The sequence below is a fragment of the Diadema antillarum genome, unplaced genomic scaffold (assembly GCF_040938485.1).
Source record: "Diadema antillarum isolate AM-2024a unplaced genomic scaffold, OU_Dant_1.0 seq00000103_RagTag, whole genome shotgun sequence".
Taxonomy (NCBI): Eukaryota; Metazoa; Echinodermata; class Echinoidea; order Diadematoida; family Diadematidae; genus Diadema; species Diadema antillarum.
This window is the reverse complement of record NW_027271190.1, coordinates 1334664-1355044: the sequence shown is the minus strand read 5'-3', so window position 1 is coordinate 1355044 and position 20381 is coordinate 1334664. Positions and strand designations below refer to the sequence as shown.

The 20381-nt window shown below is 38.8% G+C and overlaps 1 protein-coding gene across 1 annotated transcript in view; it reads left to right on the top strand.

Annotated features, from left to right (window-relative positions):
- The first annotated feature begins 3004 nt into the window (after nt 1-3004).
- The window catches only part of LOC139726885 (uncharacterized), a 61019-nt gene continuing 43642 nt past the window's right edge, over nt 3005-20381 (top strand). The window contains exons 1-2 of the mRNA XM_071637879.1: nt 3005-3114; nt 14097-14318. Of these exons, the coding sequence (XP_071493980.1) occupies nt 3106-3114; nt 14097-14318 (231 nt within the window). The 5' untranslated portion in view covers nt 3005-3105. The remainder of the gene's footprint in view (nt 3115-14096; nt 14319-20381) is intronic.

The window sequence follows — 20381 nt, the reverse complement described above, 5'->3', positions numbered from 1 at the left end:
AAGAATTTAGCAAAACTTCAAAATGTTGTATATAACTTCCTTATTTTTCAACCGATTTCATGATTTTACTGCTGTACTTTCAGATTTTTAGATTTTCACTCTTTTTCATCAGACTAATTAATATTTGGACTGGATTTTCCCTAAGGGTAAAATGAATGATGACGTATTTTCGGTTACCAGCTCGTTATTCCGAAGGTTCGTTATTCCGAATGCTCTTTATTCCTAAGATTCGTTATTCCGAAGGTTCATTGTTCCGAATTTCACTTTCGGATTGACCAATCTTCGGAATAACGAACCTTCGGAATAACGCCACAAATTTTCGGATTAACGAACCCTTTTTCATTTTCGGATTATAACGAACCTCATAGGTATAGGGAATTTGCGTGTTTCGGATTAACGACCCTTCGGAATAACGAACCTTCGGAATAGCGAACCTTCGGAATAACGAACAGCACCCGTATTGTCAGCTGCTTTTCGACAGAGGTAGGAGAGCAATGCTCCTTTATATACGAAAGTGAAAATGTGGTGGTGGTGGTGATGGTGTGTGTGTGTGTGTGTTGGAGGGGGGGGGGGGAGTGGGGTGGGTCTCTATTTCCATATACCGGCATGAAGTCACAAAGTAGACCTATCAATAATTTTCTCATCTTTATTTTTTTTTTCAACCCGTTTTTACGGATTGTCCGATTTTGCTCCAATATTCATTGATGTGCTGTTGCTGCATTTGGCACAGACTCCACATGTATATGATTATACGGGTTTCATTTTCCTTAAAGGGGAAAATCCAATCCAAATTCATGTTAGTTTGACAAGAAAGAGTAAAATATTACGAGTTCAACTGTATAATTTCAATCGAAATCGGATGAAAAATAAGGAAGTTACGAAATTTTTGAAATTTTGCTATTTGGGGGGAAACAGTAACTTGAACGGTCAATATGAATATGCAAATGGCAAACTGAGCATGTCATTCCCTCACAACTTGCCATATAGTTTACATAAAATTTCAAAATTTCCAGTTTTTCATCTCAGGCAAACGAAATTATGCTCGAGGCCCAACTCTTCTTATATCTAACTGCATGATCACTATTCTGAAGCTATTCAATCGGAAATAAAATAACATCATGTTTCAGACTTCAATCACAGAAACATTGAATTTTCGATTTTTTTTTTTACTTATTGATCAATGGAAAAGTATGAGGGTATGACACCGTTATCTCACTCATTTGCATATTCATATCCGCTGTACGAAACTTCAATATGTCATACTTAACTTCCTTATTTTTCATCCCATTTCAGTCAAATTTTTACCCTTGAACTCTTAAGATTTTACTCTTTTTTTATCGGACAAACTTACATTTATACTGGATTTTCTCTTTAAACGTTTGAAATGATTGTCCATTTTTTTCCCCAGCTTCACTGTCACTGCATGACATGTGTTCGATCATCGGGACCCTTCTATTCCTGCATCCACCCAATGAATAGGGTTCCTCTTCTTGAATCTACAAAAGATTGAGAAGCGAAGATTTGAGTTCCATGCGAGTGGAGTATAGGGCTTCCGACGCCATGGCATCGTGTCGCTTCTTTTCATGTGGTATTTATAGTGGAAAAAAAATATCATTGTTCCTATCCAGGAAACGTGCATGGGAATTCAAGATTATTCCATGCTTTTCTCCGTTTCCTTTTGTTCCGAGTTTGATGCAGGGACCGCGAAATCGGGACGGGGGGGGGGGGGGGCTTCAGCCTCCACACACACACACACACACACACACACACACACACATATACGCACACAAACACACACTGACACACATTCACACACACACACACACACACACACACACACATTTTTAGGGGTCACTAGAAAAAAAAATCTGGAAAAATCACAGTACCCATAAATCATATTTCCAAGGTTCCGTCCAGATTCTTCTGCTATCATAGTCGGGCTGATACAGTTCTTGATACTGACCCGCAGCCCAACCCCCACCACACCTTGAAAACGTTCCGCCACCCGGGGGCGGGGCCCTGCGATGAACAGTGCATTCAGTTTTCATTGGCTTTTAGTTTTACTCTACTTTTTTCTTTCTTCAAGCAGAATTGAGCACAAGGCAAAGGGTGCATTCATTGTTTAATCGATTTCTGTAGTGGTCAAAACGATAATAAGCAGTTTTCGAAAACCCGTGACTATAATTTGCTCAACATTGTTGTTGTGAGAAGAAATTACTAGTGAGTAGGCCTAACTCGTTCAAGATTATAAATACATTGTAGTTTGGTTGGGGGAGCACGTCGCCATGCATTTTCTTTTTCTGTTGTCTTCTCGTTTTTTCTTGTCTGTTCTTTTTTCCCCTTCTTTTGATTTAGTTTGGTTTGATTTGGCTTGCTATGTACGTTGCTCTATGAAAAGACCACTCAAGAGGATGACATAACGTTGTTTTGATCGCAGCTAGAGCATTTCCATTGTATTGTTTTCTTTGCGCATGCGTATATTTGCCAGTATCATCAGCTGTTGGAGCTGAGCAGAATGGTACTGAGAATAATGTGCATGCAGAGCGCACATGATCGACCCAATAATTGATACAGCTACCAAATATCCTACACACACTACCTTCGCGGATCGTACGGCACGGCTTGACGGCGCGCGGCGGAACATGGTCGAACGACGATCGTGTGTATCGTAGTGTTTGGTGCACAAGCAAGATCTAGTTACCACCTCATCCACGTTATACTGCTTATCTTCAGTCTATGTTTCTTTGCAAATGAAGTAGAAAAGGTGCAAATCCAGTGCTTTTCAGAACGTCAGGCGTCATACGGATCTAATGACAATGTTGCAATTCAGTGGCTTTTGTAATAACTGCCCATGATAGGACCTTTATCGTGATTTCAGAGCTCCTCCGCTCCCTGCGATTGCGTAGATAGCTAGGGGCTCGAGCAAGCAGCATCTTTCGGTTGGATTCTCACCTTCTGCTCGATTGCCGTTTTATATGCTGAAGGATCGCACTTTGCACACGTCGCTACGGAGTTTGCACGAGGACCAGAGCTGCAAGAGCCGAGACGCTATTTCCCCCAACGCGCCGGGTGCAAGACTCGGCTCCCGTACAGTCCCTGTGCATTATGACAACGGTAAGCACTCCGCAGCTCTCTGCACGCAGAACGAAATTATGATGAAATGAAAGCGAAAAAGTGCCGTTTGGAAAAATAGTCGGATATTCTTTATTAATTTCAGGGCAAAGTCACATTCGCCATTTTGAGAAGATTTCGTTATCTTGTAAGAATTGTGTGTTTAACCTACATTCTGTAGAAGAAAATATTGAAAGTCTCGAACGATTTTACTTCGTCCTATTTGTACTGGCAGTAGGCTAACGAATAGCCGCTGGAAACAAACTTGTGAGATTGTATTCAGCTAGTGGACAGGGCAGGGTAAGTGCTATATACACGCCGCTATAATACGCTACTTCATCGGCTCTCCGTCTTGCAGCGTGTGAAGAAGCCGTGTCCATGTCCAATGTCACAATGATGGCTGGCAAGATTATCAGAACGAACGTTTGAATAAATCGACTCACGTCCACATAACTTAGTCACAGTCAGTGCATTCTGATCTCCACCAGATTGCATTGCATTGCTATTCCATGTTAACTGGCAAGTTAACATGTCTGTTCATTTTTAACTTGCACTACTGGTAGTATTAATCCAGGTCTGTAACAATAGGGCCTAGGCCCTTACGTATCCAGAATTAACGTGTCGTTAGAGAGAAAGATCCGTCTGTCCAGAGGGCTCTTTTATATTTTGCCATTAACGCTGTCCTCCGTGTACGGAGGGGATCCGTGAAGCCAGACGCAGTCTCCGCGGAACATTCCCTGACGGACAGATACAGACCGATCTTTCGGTCAAGGTCAAACCCAGAATAGGCCTACTAACGTTTAGAATCTACTCGTCATCATGCATGCTTTGCTATTTTCTCTGGAAAATTTGTTCTTCTTCTTCATGTGTACTGTCCAACACCCCCGGCCCCCTTCTAGTAGGGGCCAACCGGGCAGGGGGTGTGCTGGTGTTAAATTGCGCGGAGAGAGAAGTGTGGGGTCTAACTTGCCTTTCTCCTGGATGTATTGTAGGGTTGCTGCTTTAAAGGAGTCCTTGTTTGTGATGTTGGAAACTGTTGATGGGAGTGAGTTCCAGTCTATGACTGTTCCGGGAATAAACAAGTATTTATAGCAGTTTTTGTTTGTGGCGATTGGGATTAAGCTTGTAACATTAGTTGTCATTTAAAACCTCAGAAAACCTCAGCTTAGTCATGCAGGTATGGCTGGTCAGCTGTTTAGAATAAAATATGTTTCCCTTTAAGATAAGCACAGGCACAGGATTGTAGTATCCATCCATGAGGCACGACATGCATGATGTCATTGATGAGACAGAGGTGATTTGTAGAATCAGACAAAAACAAACTTAAATATTTAATTCAATAGACTAAATTGTTACATACATTGTAGGCCTCGGAAGTGTGCGTAGAGTTGATACTTATTACCAATTTGCCCCTTGGTGTAACTTTTAATGTTATTAAGTCCATATTTAAACGTAATGAAGCAACCTTACCCAGTGACCCACAAGGTTTTATCTAGATTTTCTGTTAGCTGGGCAAGTCCAAGATAAGGTCCCCTCAGAAGGCAAAATTTCATCTTTGCTCAATATTGACATGTTTGGCATCATTTTGAAGCTTATGAGTTGAAGTTTTGATTTCCGTGGAGGAAAAAATGATATTATGTAAATTTATGCAAATTTCAAGGGCTTAATTTGCATATATGTGAAACACAGCGTTACGTATGGGACATTTATAAAAATTCATATTAATTCAAAGGAAAGCAAATAATATTTGATTAATATGTGGACATAAGAAGTTCATCACATAGTTTAACTTGGTATGAACATTTAGGGATTATGCAAATGATTATGCAAATTAGCTCGTGTCCTATCATGAGATGTCCCATACGTAACAAAATGAGGTCATTTTTTTAGGTTTTTTCTGAAATTGCTAAGGTTATTTTAATGCCCTTTTGGAAAGTTCTAATTTATTGTTTAGAGAAATTAAATACCAGAGAAAAAAGAAAAAAAAGTAAAAGAAATATTTTTTATTAGGCATTGAAATAATGTTATGTATGGGACAAATGCGTTACGTATGGGACATCCTCATACATATTGCATGTGAATGCATGTAGCTAGCTGGGAAGGTCTCTCAGTACACAAATGGTCAATCATCCTGAAGAAAGTATCCCAACATTGTAGCTACTTTTTGAGTTATAGACACTTGAAACAATACATGAACTTGACTGAACAATTTTCAGAAAGGGGGAGGGGAAAATGGCAAAATACACAATGAAAAATCAGCATTAAAGGGATGGTATAGTTTTTGTAGAAATGGGGATTCAGTTTTCAACATTTAAAGAGATGATTGGAAACCAATTATATGAATTACTTAAGAGCATAAAATCCTAAGACTAGAGGAATTCAAAGTTTATGTGATGGAGATCCAATTTGAAATGGTTGTGATATATATATATATATATATATATAAAAAGTAAAATATTTTATTTTTTTTTATTGCAAGTGATACACAAATTGTCCTTATTCAGTTTTCAGTAGTAGCCACAACAAAATTCATGGGTATACATACTGAGGTGTGACTCGAATCAATGACCTGACTGCTAGACAGACATCATATATCTACTCGATCACTGGGGTTCCACGCAGCAGGTACATTGCTACTTAATATTTCTTGTGTCAAGTTGTTTTTTATTGAAACTAAATGGCAAACTGCCCTTCATCAATGGAAGTAAACACTTTAAACTACCAGGTATTCAATTTTTCAGTAGTAACTATCCTGATAGAAATAGGGCATACATACTCAGGTTGGTCATAAAAAATATAGAATATGATTGAATGTGATTATGATGGTAAATATCTGGCGAATATTGTTCCCTTGTCAATCTGGATCAGTATTTGAGTAATTTCAACTGATTCCACTTCAATAATTATGCAAAAATTTGTTTATGGGTATTTTGCAAAATTATTTTGCAAAATACCCATAAACATGCTTCTCCACACACTAAACGAATGGGGAACAAAGGGCATGCATCCCCAGGTTGGTCATAAAAATATAAAAATATGATTGAATATGATTATGATGGTGAATATTTGGGGAATATTATTTCCTTGACAATCTGGATCAGTATTTGAGTAGTTTCAACTGATTCTACTTCAATAATTATGCAAAATACCCATAGACATAGATCTTCACACACTAAATGAATGGGGGACAAACTGTCCCATACGTAACTGTCCCATACGTAACACGTCATGTCTGTCTTTGATTAGAGCCTGTAATTAGAGCTTTTTGCCTAATGACATGAAACTTACCTGTGATAATCTTGAGTGTTGTGACTTTCATCACAGTGAGTTACAAGTTGTAGAATGATATACTTTCAGAGAGTTTTGAGGTTGAAAAAAATGTTCAAAAAAACAAAATTTTTCTGGTCCCATACGTAACGGCACATATTTTCTCTTCTAGAATATAATTGTCAGGGTCATTTTTCTCAATTTTTTACATGATTATACTTCTCCTAGATATCAATCACCATGATGAAGTTCAATATGATCAAAGGCCATTAACACTATTATTCAGGTCATAAAAGTCTCTGAATGTCCCATACGTAACGTGCGCGTTATCTTGGACTTGCCCAGCTGTAGGCCTACAGCTGTAGTAGACATGCTGTCTCACCATTTATCATTTCAAGCAAACAGTCTCTATTAAACACTAACACAGTAACAGTAACAACATCCTTAGATCTATACGAGGCACCTCAAGTATTTATGTAACAGATTGATGATGTAGAATGTGTTTAGCAGGCCAGTCATTTGCACTGACACAATTTGGTGGATGCTTCTTGTGTTGCAAATTGTTCAAAAAAAAAAATGTTTGTTTATTGTTGAGGACTGATCTACGAGGGAACGTACAATGTAGACCCTACAGACCACAGCAGGATCTGAAGGGTTTTCCATTGTACTGGCTCTTAATATTATAAAGTACCACGGTAAGTTAAATTCATCTTGGGACTCTATATACGCACTTGTGTTGAATACTATTTAACCCATAACGGGCCAACGCACCTGTGTAAATTAAGTAAACAAACACCCAAGTGGCCCAGCACCGTTCGTGCACACACGCTGACAAACAGACAACTCTCCAAACAATCACTCTTCATTAGCAAGCAATGGAAAAAACATAGACAAGTTATATATCATTTGAAAGAGGAAAACAATCTCTTTAATATGGTATAACATGCTGCCATTTAATGCATAGTACAGTCATAGTACTCGGCGGAAGTGATTGACGTCGTTCATGTCATTTCATTCACCACGGGGTATTCCGTATGTGGCCGTGGCCCCTGCAGCGTTTGGACGAACTACAGAGTGTCCCATACAAAATTGTAGATGGCCCGATATGGGTTAATGTTTGCGTCAACCTCTCCAGAAAAGCATGAATTTCAAATTGAGAAGTTTGTTTGAATATGCAGTGTATGCCATGATTTTCTTGACAGCAAAATCAATGATATTGAAATGAATACTTGGATAATGGCTACGCCTATAGGTTTGTCATTTAAGTTCTTTCAAAGTAGAGTATGCCTTCAACATAAATACTGTGTCAGAGTCTGTGTTGGCCTTATTCGCAGCATTTCCACCAAGTCAATGGCAGTACGAGATAAACTGCACAATGTTTACATTAAACAGTCCGACCTCATGCGTCCAGACATGTCAGGACTAGCGCTCATGCGGATAAGGGATTTTGCCAATGTGGGAGACTCAGTTGTTCAATACAATGAACGTGGACACAGTAGGCCTACGTACAAATGTAGAGGATCTGCCTACTCAATGAATGATCGCCTGTACTGCCATGCCCTGATTTAATGAAAAGTTGGGGGTAGTGAATGTCTGCATGCATATTTAGGTGAAAATTTGTTGTGAATGTATACATGTTAAAAATTTACAGATCAGCCGTTGCGATCTTAACAAATTTTAATTGGTAGAGGGAGGCAAAATGAAGAAACTCGCATCTGAACCTTCAGCCCTCTGAATAAGATCTTTCATATTTTGATGATGTTGGGGATGAATATTATGTGAGTTTGTGTCGGAATTTTGTGTGAGTTTGAAATCCCCCTTTTCCCTGTAAGTATTAGATTTAAAAAAAAAAAAGGCAATAGAGTGTCCAGATAAAGAGAGATCTGGATAAAGGATGGCCGGATAAGAGAGGTTACACTGTATGACTTTTGCCCCTTTGCTTGTCGCGATTTTTCGTCGCTGCTTTAACTTTTGCTCTAACCATATCAAGGAGATAGTTTTCATGTACGTCCACCTCCCTGATCATCATATTTCTGTGAGCACCAGTTTATGATGTATTGATCAGTAGGTGAGGTATCGAACGAAAGTACAATGTTTAGCATCCCCCTGCTTATCCTTTTCAGGTCTCCTGCTTCTTTCTTCTCATTTTTTTTTAGGAGGCATTGGGAACTCTAAAAAAAAAGATAATCTCTTTCCAAAGATTATGTTGCTGTTTTTTTTTTTTTTTTTTTAGCAAAAGATGGCATTTCATAATATTTGGAAAGATCGCGTTTTGTATTCTTTAACTCATTCATTTTTCCATTTCTTGAACCCATTTTAGTATTAAAAAAAAGAAAAAGAAGAAGAGCTGGGGGCCATCTTTAAATTATACACGTGGGCCTACATTATGTATGTAGTTTGACTGGCTGTCAGTTTTTGTTAAAGTTTGTATTTGTTTTTTCTTTTCTTGCCTTTTAATAGCAGTGTTTACATTGTACAAAACGTAGTTATCTCTTGTTTGTGCAAAAATGATAACCCTGGTGCCATATTGTTAACGAGTTGGATTAGAAATAGAATGTGATGCACTGCGCCGTTTCAAGTGTTATATGCTCTGCGATGTTATCACTATGAGGAGCACGGGGCCAGGAAGTGTAGATGGCGTGAATTTGCTGATGGCTGCCCAACCAAGTGAGGATGCCCCATCAGACCCAGCACAGAACATGGAATTTTTATATTATGTACAGAATTGCCCACTGCAAAACTTAATTTATCATTGTAAAAGTCTGTGTTTATCCTCTAAAGGAAAGGTCAGTGGCCTTATCAAACATTTTTATTGATCTACCAAATAGTGTCAGTAAACTGGCCTTTTACCAGTGGCAGTCTGTCCTCTGCTGGAAGTACATACAGAAGAACTCAGAATATGTACTCAAAGGTATTCCATCTAAGAATTCAAGAAATGCTCAAACATTACTTTGGATCAAAACGAAAAAATCCCTCTAGTAGAAAGTTATATCCGTGAAAACATAACTGAAGAAGGTGAATTTGTTTATGATTTCATTAAATACGTCGAAGTGACATGGATTGTTCGTTTGTTTGTTGTTTTTTTGTCAATCTGTTACTCTTGCAGGACTTTTCATATAAATTCTGTGTGGTCCACATAACATGTGTTACACTCTAAATATCTAAAGAGAGAATTTTGACCCTCTGCCCTTAACGTAATTCGCATCAGAAGAGAAAAAATATTGTTCGCCATCCAGCTGGTATCGGATTTTTGCATTCTGTGAATGTATGTTGGCTACAATGACTGGTATGTACAGTATCATACACGTAAGTGTTGCTCATTGTACATGCTCATAAACTACATAGAAGTATGATGTCTTCGAGATTCATCCACTTACTTGTAGATTTATTTCCCGCCTGTGTTTTACAGATTCATATACAGCTGCAGTATGATGAGATCAATTTCTGTGTGGTCCACACAACATATGGTATACAGTACTTTAGTGACCCTGCTTTTGCCATCGAAAAAAAGAAATAAATAAATTGCTGATTCCTATTTGCCATCTGGTATCAATTTTTTGTTAATATTTAGCCTACTTTTATCATGGTGCATTGAATGTACCTATTCCTTCCATTTATCCCAGATTAGTGAAATCTGGTAGACTCAGGTGAGTTTTTATACAGTAGACCTGTACAGTGTGTCTTCTTGTCAGTAGACTGGCCTTGAGCATTTTGTGAGTAAACCAGACATTTTTTTTTTTTTTTTAAAGGACAAGTTCACCTTCATAAACATAAGGATTGAGAGAATGTAGCAATATTAGTAGAACACATCAGTGAAAGTTTGAGGAAAATCAGACAATCCGTTCAAAAGTTATGAATTTTTGAAGTTTTTGTGCAGTAACCCCTGGATGAGAAGACTACTGCAGTGTATGTATAACTTAGATGTCACATGCGTACAACAATATAAGGAAAATATAAAGAGAATTTCACAAAATTCCATCTTTTGAAAAAAGTACACATTCCCCTGACTCGTTACCAACAAATGTTATGGGTAATATTATTCCCCCCGCCTTTAAAAAGAGGCAAGTCAAGTGCTCTTTTATTATGCGAAAAAAGTAAAAATATGTTGAATTTTCTTTTACATTTTCTTTATACTGTTGTACGCAGGTATGACTCACAAGCTGTAGTAGTCTCCTCATCCAGCGGTTCCAACACAAAAATTTTAAAAATTCATAACTTTTGCATCGACTGTCCAATTTTCCTCAAACTTTCACTGATGTGTTCTACTATTATTGTTGCATTCTCTCAATCCTTATGTTTATGAAGGTGAACTTGTCCTTTAAAGATGAGGAAAGAGGGGGAGATCCTCTAAAGCATACTGGACTACTGACACACTGGATGAGACTGTCTCAAGGACTTGAGATCCAGACCAAAGCTCAGGAGGACTTTGGACTTGTTTAACAGTCCAATTTGTGATACACTGTACTAGCTCTGTAGCTTCATTAAATCTGCTTTTATTACCATGTCTAGATTTATCTGTTTTAGATAACTATCTTTACATTTGCAGTTGGCATCTTAATTAGGACTTGAGACAATGTATCATTAAAACGAGGGCATTAATGGTGGAAGATTTTAAGAAGAGTTGGGTAACCAGGGCAACAAATGAAGATTAAAGACCTGGTAGCATGTGGATTTATGGGTGGCCTGGTTCGTTCACTGTCTGCCAGCGTACATTCAAGAATCTGTAGCACTGGTCAGCGAATATAAAGTGCATTACAGGTAAGTGCACCCTCGTCGGGAATGGACGATTCCAGAACTTTGAGATTCTTGGCAATGTGTACTTTAGAGGTCAGTATTAAACAAAACCGTAGACAATTCATCGCAGGGGTCCTGGAATGCACACAGTGTGCATTGTACAAAGTACACTTTTAGGCCTATTATAGTGTACATCTGAGCTGGACCAGTCTTCCAGTCCATGAATCCCACACTACCAGGGCTTGGGGAGATGGTGCAATTTTGGTTGAAGTTGGATTCATATTCTAACTTTTTTATGAGATAATCAAGAAACCACAAATGAAGTATTAAAGGGCATGATATACAATTATAGGAGGAATTCAAAGTTTATTTGATGAAAATCAGTTTTGAAATGGCTGAGATATATCCCAAAGCAAAGTAAAACAAAGCAATCCTAATAAAAGATGGGTTCCACATTTTGTCAGGACCACTGTGTTTTTTGATACCTCAGCCATTTGAAACCAATTTTCATCAAATAAACTCTGTTGTAAAATTCCTCTTAGAATTGTATGCTCTTTCACATTTCAAGAGGTTTCTCATTACATTTGTATCTCACAAAGAGTTGGTTAAAACTATGCAATCCCTTTAAATTGAGCTACAAGTTCAGGTTATCTGTGGCAGGTACTTGGTAAATCATGAGTGGGGGTATTCATGGCAAGAATTATGTGACAGCAATAGAAAAAATATTTTTTCGAGTGATTTACATGTAGTGTGTGATGGGTAGGGCCTATAAAGCTCATAGTGGAAAGCCATACACATGTATCTTGAAAACAGGCTGTGCATACTTTTGTGATTTATTCACGAAATGACAGATTTTTTGGGGAAACAGTCCCTCACCATTTTGATTTTATTACCCACCTTTATAGCTCTATCAGCTCTATTTAAGATCTCGATGAAATTTTGGCGAACTGTCCCTCGAGGTACAATGTGGTTCACTCCCAGGTACACTGATGAGAAAGGGGAAGAAATCCCTGCAGAGAAATGTATCGTACATTGTACACTTGTTGTGCATCACAGATTCCAGTGGTAAATCAGTCACCATTTTTAAATTACTGCGCACAGGCCTTGAAGTACACTTTGAGGCCAATGGCCATGCTGCCCCTCCAGAATCCCAAGAGGACACAACCACTATTGGCTGTGACTATTTTCTGGTAAAAATAACTGAGAAAACCTTTGAGTTTGTAGGCCTACAAGAAACAGTCTGAGTCAGTTCCTTGCCTTTTCATTTGAACTGTTTTTTTTTTCTTGTATTTTTCTTCCGAAATGTGGTGTAAACTATTACAGTGAAAATTCCCCTACTGTTTTCATCTAAGTAGGGCCTGTATGTCAAGGTTTATATAAAAAATGTACAGTATCACTTCCAGTTTGTTGCCAGCCCTCCCCCCCACCCAAGAAAAAAAAAAGGGGGGGGGGGGAGACCACTCATAAATATCGAGTAATTCACTTTTAGCCTTGATGCCCCCCCCCCCCACACACACACATATGCAACTACACGTAGCCGTAACACCCCCTCAAAAAAAAAAAAAAAAGAGAGAAAAGATGAATAGTAATGATATGAAAACATAAACTGAGAATCAAGGCCATAGTGGCCATGGTTCAAAGCAAATGAAATTTCATTTCTGCAGTGTATGAAATCTATGAAATGTGGTCCCATTTGTTGATAAAAGTATGCAAATGAATGATGGTGGACATGTACGTGTGTACAGGGTATTATACATGGTGCATTTGCTTGATGTGTATAGATTTATGGTTCATTGTTGCTTTTTTATATAGGATAGTTTGTATTCAACAGGATGTCAGTTGCCAATTCCCCTCATTCTTTGTCACATAGTGATGCGCAGAGCACTCTTCTGTTGAACCCATCAATTCTTGAGATGATTTTATGGTAAAACTGAGCATGTGGTTATGATTAGATTGGCAACTTTGAATTTCATATTTGACTAGTATGATGATTTTATAGTTGGAATGATTAAAATAGAATTGGTTGAATTATAATGTGTACAAAATCAAATTAAAGAAAGAAAGTCACTTCTAAGAATTCCTGTAGTGATATTCATCTTTTAAAAGTATAGATATCAGTTTTGTAGGTCCTAAATGAATCTTTTTACAAAATGGGAGAGGCTTTTAAAAGTATTAAAGCACATGCTGCATCACTTTTAATTGTTTGAGCAACAACAAAATGAGAAGAGAAGTAAGCTGCTATAGTTCGACACCTTTGATGAAACGCTTTTTACGAGTATTAGAATTCAATTATAATACAAAGGTAATAATAATTGTGATTTGTAGACTGGTGTATTTTTAAGAAGACACAGCATCAAACACAAAACTGATTCTATCATTTTCCCCAGTTTACTCAACTCATGTAGGCCCTTAATCCATCTGCCCTCTTCCCACTTCCAATACATGTAGGGTCTACATGTAGGTGCCTCCTTCATTCCAGCCATGCTGCCACTCTTCAGCACACACAGGCACTCCATCTAGCCACGCTACTTGTTTCGGGCCCTACTGTATTCCCCCGTTTGAAAAAGAAAGAGAGAGAGAAAAAAAAAGATGTACAGTGTTCTGGTATCTGGGCTGAGCGAAGCAGCGGTGCCCAGTTACTGTAGGCCTATTCAGAGTTGGACATGACTGCTATGTCTGGGGTCAAAGGCAGGTCATACCCTGGACCTTGTTTTTATCATGTGTGCAGCATGCCCTCCTCTTGTCTGGTTTCCAGACCATTTGCCAAGTTTTGTCCCGTCCTTAAAATGCACCCTTTAGTCGCTGCCCACGACCAAGTTGTCGCTTTCGTCTGCAGGACCATCCAGCTCAACCTGCTACTGCTTTCGTCGTTAAAGGGCGGCGATGTTCTGGGAGGCAAATAAGTATAGGAAGATGGTCAGGAAGCCAGACTAGCTGTCCTCTTGGTTACCACTCACTGATGTCATGCTCTATCTCCTCAACAGCATTTCTCCAAGCTGAAGAACAGGGACGGAGCCATGGCCTCCAAGAAGTCTGTGCTCTCCACAAAGAGCTGTCGGCTCATCACCATGATGGGGCTGACAGCCTCGTTCTTCCTCGTGGAACTCGTCGTTGGCTACGTCACGCACTCTCTGGCCCTGGTGGCCGATTCGTTCCACATGCTTTCCGACATCATCTCCCTCATTGTGGGATTCGTCGCTGTCAGGGTAAGTGCCAACTTTGAAAGTCACACATCTGAAGTTTTGAGTGCATTACCCGATAGGGATGAGGGACAGAAATGAAGAAGAGGGAGGGAAAAGTGAAGAAATGAGGGGGGGGGGGGGGGGGATGGGGGAAGGAAAGGGGTAGGGGAACATACAATAGTAGGACATTGACCATACAATGAATATACATGATACTTTTGTTGATCCTTTCTCATAAATTTAAAAAGAGAAAGAACTTTCTACAAAAAAGAAAAAAACTTTCAACAAAAATTTAATTAATTTTGTTGAAAGCCTTTTACGGGTGAGTATAAATATTACACAAGCAATTTGTGTTGTAACAAAGTCCTTGGACTTTTCTTTGCGAAAAAAAAATTGTTTTTCTAGCCTAACAATGAAGTATGCAAAGAGATTTTAACTGTAATTTTGGTACCTGAAGTTTTTTGTTGTTGTAATGAGAATTTCGTCATAAAACAACCCTGTTTGTTATAATGATAGTGACTGTACAGTGTAGTCACTAGGTTTTTGCTTGATGGCTGCTGTACTTTGAAATCAGATGGGCTATGCATTTTCAAGTAGGCCTACATGAACATAATTGTTTTCTCATGATTTAGAATTTTCATGGATTGCCCTAGTTTGCATCCAATCCTGTGTTCTTGTGCATTTGTTCAAATGCTTGCCCTGAAATACTAGTAATAAAGAACAGCGTGGATTTCATACCTGCCTGACAAGTATCCAAATGCACTTGTATGTGATTGAAATACATATTTGTGGTTGTGCTCTAACTTCATACACATTCAGAATAACTGTATTGATAAGCAAAACTGAGGCTGAACTTGGTAGCAGCTGGCCAGCCGAGAAACAAGACTTGCTACTATTACACCTTACATGTAGATGTGAAAATATGTTTGCAGCATGAAAATAAATAGAATGTTGTGGTGCGATATAGACATGTAAAAAACACAGATGTTCAGGTATGCACAAGGAGAGGGAATGATACCATTATCAAACATGTGTTTTAACCCCGATAAAAGAATCCTGGCCCTTCTTTGCCCCCTGAATTCCTAAGTAGGAAACTGTTACATCACCTATGACCTTCTTTCCTCGATAATCTATTCAGTTCTAAGTTCATGGAGAAAAAATTTTTTATCTTTGACAAGTCTATCAGCTACTGAAATGCCAGGATGTCTACAAGATGATAGAAGAAGTGGCTGTGAGACAAGATGAAATTCTTTCAAAGATGTCATAACCCCTCCCCCACCCCCTTCTCAGTTAATGGTACAGCATAGGATGCATACATGCCTACATAACAATACAAGCTATTAGTATGAGGGTACATGCCTGGGTATGTCTATTGTGCACCCTTTTTTTAATCCCAAGCCACGCTCAGACACATCACATCACAGTGGGCAGCAAGCAGTCAAATAGACAATAGAATGTGCCGAGCTGTGAATGTGAGCTGAAGAGGTTAATAAAATAGGGCCTCTGTTCGCTCTATTCTCTGGCTTGCACTCTCAACAGGAAAGGGGGCAAGGCAGGGTGGGGGTGGGGGGGCGTGAGGTAAACCTTTTGGCGGTGATCCATTGTCACTCCAGAGTTCTCGCTGTAGAAAAGTGCAGGCATAAGTAAACAGTCTAATACCAGGCCAAGTGACATGAATTTCACTCGGCGTTTGTCCATCATGGTGACATGACATTTGTTCCTGCAACAATTGCTGGGGTCTTACAATATCTTCTCCAAGGACTGAAGGGTTAGGGTTGTGATGGGAGGATTAGGATTACGGTTGGGAGAATATTTTTGTGGACCTGTAGCTCTTGTGTCAGGGTTTAGAGTGCAGATATTTCATGGGAGCAATTGTCAAAGGAGTAAATATCATGGAACCATCCATCATATTCATGGCTTAAATACAATTGTATATCAAACCTCGGACATACAGTGTACAAATGTCCTCTACTCATTATTTGGTCTCATTTTGCAATGTTTCTGGTTTAAGATTTGTAGTATGAGTCTCCCTCAAAGGATGGCCAAAAAGCATCATCTACTGTATACGCTATCACTATTTCCGCATACAGATGTTTTCACGAATGACAAGGCCATAGGCATTTTTGCGAGATGTTGTTTTTGCGAATCGGTGCCGACGCCTATTAAAGTTAATGCACTATTAACAGGGCGCATGGAGACATTTTTGCGTGTTGTTAAATATATGCGATCCAACTGTGATTCGCGAAATTCGCGAAAATTAAACCCTCGTGAAAATAACAGCTTATACAAGTTTCATGGTACACTGTAATCATGAAAGTTGTTGAGAATAGTATTCTATGAATTCTAGAACAAAACCTACAAGTTTGCTTCAGTATAATGATTAGGCAAGCATTTTTTGATGTTCAAATTTCCTTTTTGGTTTTAGACTGCGACAAAAGAGAGAAGAAGTGTCACCAAGTGTCACTTTCATGTAATGCCCAAAGCTCCAGTGGTCAATTATGTACGATTGACACGTAGAGTTGTCTAGTTTAGCATCTTGTGGAGACTAAAAAAAACCCAAACACACCAGATACTGTATTTTATAAGCTGTTACTTTCGTGTGTGACAGGTATTTTCACAAGAGGCGGTCACAGACATTTTCATGAGATGTTGTTTTCACGTATTGACTCCGAGGCAATCGTAAAAGCACTATACACCTACTGTAGCGTATGACAACCTTTTCGTGTGTTGTTAATTTCGTGTCTCAACAGTGATTCGGGAAATTCATGAAAATTAGACCCTCGCGAAAATGTCCGCTTTTATACAGGAGATTGTTGACAGCAGCCATGCAACTGTGATATTACTCAGTGATAAACCTTTTTGTGTGTTTTTGCCAATCACACATACTTTTTTTAAATGAGGGGGTAGAAAGTATTGAAAGATACCCTGTATTTCTGTGGAAAAAGATATATTCAATGACACCAAATTACTGTACCTGGCTTTTTTAAATTTGTTTTTTGTATTTTTATCTGAGACGTACAGCGTATGACCTGTGCACTATCTCACTTCCCGGGAATCTTACCATACAGTGTACATGTACTTTGTAGACTACACACAGCAATCTGAAGGCCCTACTAGTGATTGCACACATGTACAGGATGGATAAAGTAGGTCACGTGATGGAAATGTTCCTGGTCAAGCCATGATAAGTGACGATGTGATCTGCACACATGACCCATACAGGTGTGTACATATGTATCTTTGCCAAGAAAGGAACAAGGTTCTGCAAAACTCTTTGTTTGTGCCACATGTTTTGAAAAGAGTAGATCAAGAAAAAAAAAAGTGATTGGAACAAAGAGATTTGAAGGTTGAAGTTCTTTTACGAAATGTACAAGTGCAATACACAAAGTTTTGCATTACATAGAGTACACGCTGACTGTGACTGTGTGGCTTCTCAATCGTTTCTCACAGAAAATGGTTGCCATTTCGGTGTTTAAATTCAAGAATCTGTGTGAACCACATCTGCTGATGTTCGAGGTGTTGTACAAAACAAATAGTATGGTCTTAACTCGTGCAATGGAACAGATTTCGCACTCGGTGAAAGATGAGGCACACTATTCAACTCGGCTTCTTCTCATTGAATAGAGAGTAATAGAGTGCCTCTATCTTTCACCTCATGCGAAATCTTGTACCATCGCATTCATGACCATTCACTATTTGTATGCAGGTAAACTACAATATGACCTTTCAAGAATGGAAGCCCTTCCAGTATTCCACCATGGCATCTTTCACTACTAATCCTACAACATTCTTTTTTATCTGTAAATGTTAAAAAAAAAATAAAGAAAAAAAAAATAAAAAAGCACCGGAGCCTCAAACTGGTGTGTATCATTGTACATAAAGTGTAGGTACATGTACGTGTATGTACAGTCTGCACAGAACTGCCTTCAAATGATGACCACCTGTTGAAACAAATTTAAGCAAGATTCTTCTGTGAGAAAGGAAGCTTTATATGTGCAGTATGTATCAACTATCATGTTATAATACAGTGGGTAAGCCCTACAATGTACAATGTACAAACGTATGTCTGGAGTGACCAGCCACCATTGATTTTCTTTCTCTTGAATCCTTTATTCTCCAGTCAATACATGTATTGAGGCACCCCCACCCCTCCAGGCATAAGAAAGGAAGCAAGAAAAAAGGTTGAGCCATGCCTTGATAATCAGTGGTTTGGGTAATGCTTCATCAATAATTTTCCCCCATGAAAACTATGGACTAGGATCTACTTATAAACATGCACTTATGTGTTACAGAAGTCATATTGGCCTACCATAAACATTTCAATTATTTTTGGCAGGTGACCAAAAAAAAAAAGAGTAATGTAACCCTGAATGTAGTTCAAATTCATTCAATCCAACAGTCAAGTGTTTCAACAATGAATATCAATCCACAATGGAATGTATGCAACTTAGATATTAGGAGTCTTGCTGCCATTTTATTTGGGGGATGTGATGCGTATTGGTAATCACATTAGCATCAGTTGATTTCATTTCTGGTTGACATAAAACCTACATTGTACATACTACTGAAACGTAATGTTCAATGTCGCACTGGTTTTAATATGTACAGCCAGTGGTGAAATCAAGGAGACACACAAGATCTAGTCACTTGTATGTGTACAAGTTTATCCCTTCAAACCCATGTTTGATGCTGCCACTAAAATTTGAATTCTTTCCTTGCTTTCACACGTACAGAGAGTACTTAATTCAAAACGCAATTTAGTCATGATAGTAATGGCGCATCGCTCCTGAAAATCAAGCATTCTTGCCGTGTGAATGCGAAGTGGAAAGACAGAGGGTGATTTGAATCACAATTCCAATCTGTGTTTCAAATGATAACGGTCCAAAGGTGTTTTTCAATCACGCCTCGTTGGAATGAAGCACTGAAATGACCGTGTGAACGTACATGACCTCCTATTGTGTTTCGGGGACGGAGCTTATGATGAACTTTCAACCACTTTGACAGGAAGACCACGCTCCTTGAATGCCTGCTACTTTGATGTCTCAAGAGTGATAGATGGGAACTTGGAAAGAGGCCAAACCTCCCTTCAACAATAGAGAATCTGCGCAACCTTCCTCTGTCGTGTGAACGAACGATGATTGAAATCTTGATTGCAATCGTATTTATATTTCACCATTCAAATTAAGCATGCAAATCAAGAAAGCAAGATGCCAAACTGGATCTGCCTCACGCGTGTATTATAGAAGACATTGATTCGTGCCCCATTGCCAATGAGCAGCCATCCTCTTGAAGAAAGATACATGTATGCCTTTATTTATTTTCACCATCTCTACTTTTAAAAGACCTTCCAGCAGAACATTAACAACGATAGAGACACAGGGATGCATGAATGCAAAATGCATACAAATTGATGAACTGAAAATAGAAATTACACTGTGTGTACCCGACTGGACATATAACAGTCTGGACACTATCAGCTGACAGTATACTCGTTCATAAAGAGCTACACTCAAAGATTATACCACAGCAGCTTTTGATATTTGTCAGAATTGATTGGAAAAGTGATTTTCTTTTTTATGCCTCCGCCACGAAGTGGTGCCGGAGGCATTATGTTTTCGGGTTGTCCGTCCGTCCGTCCGTCCTTCCGTCCGTCCGTCCGTCCGTCCTTCCGTCCGTCCGTAATGAATTTTGTGGACAAGGTAACTATCAAAACCTGTTGAGGTATCCTAATGAAACTTGGCATGTATGTGTATTAGGGGGTGAAGTTGTGCCTATCAACTTTTGGGTGCACATGCTCAAGGTCAAAGGTCAAAAGGTCAAGGTCAAATACATAAAATTTCACTATTTCCACCATATCTATGCAATGCCAGAAGATATTTTCTTGAAACTTAGTGTATACATGTATTACCCAATTTCAATTCTCTGGTGAAAGTTTGGGTCATGAGGTCAAAGGTCAAAGGTCAATAGGTCGAGTAAAAGTATTAAAACTTCTTTTTTTTCTCTGTAAATTGGAAAATTGTTCAAGGTATCTTCATGGAACATAGTATATACAAGTACTGACTGGCAGTGATTATCTAGAGAATGTAG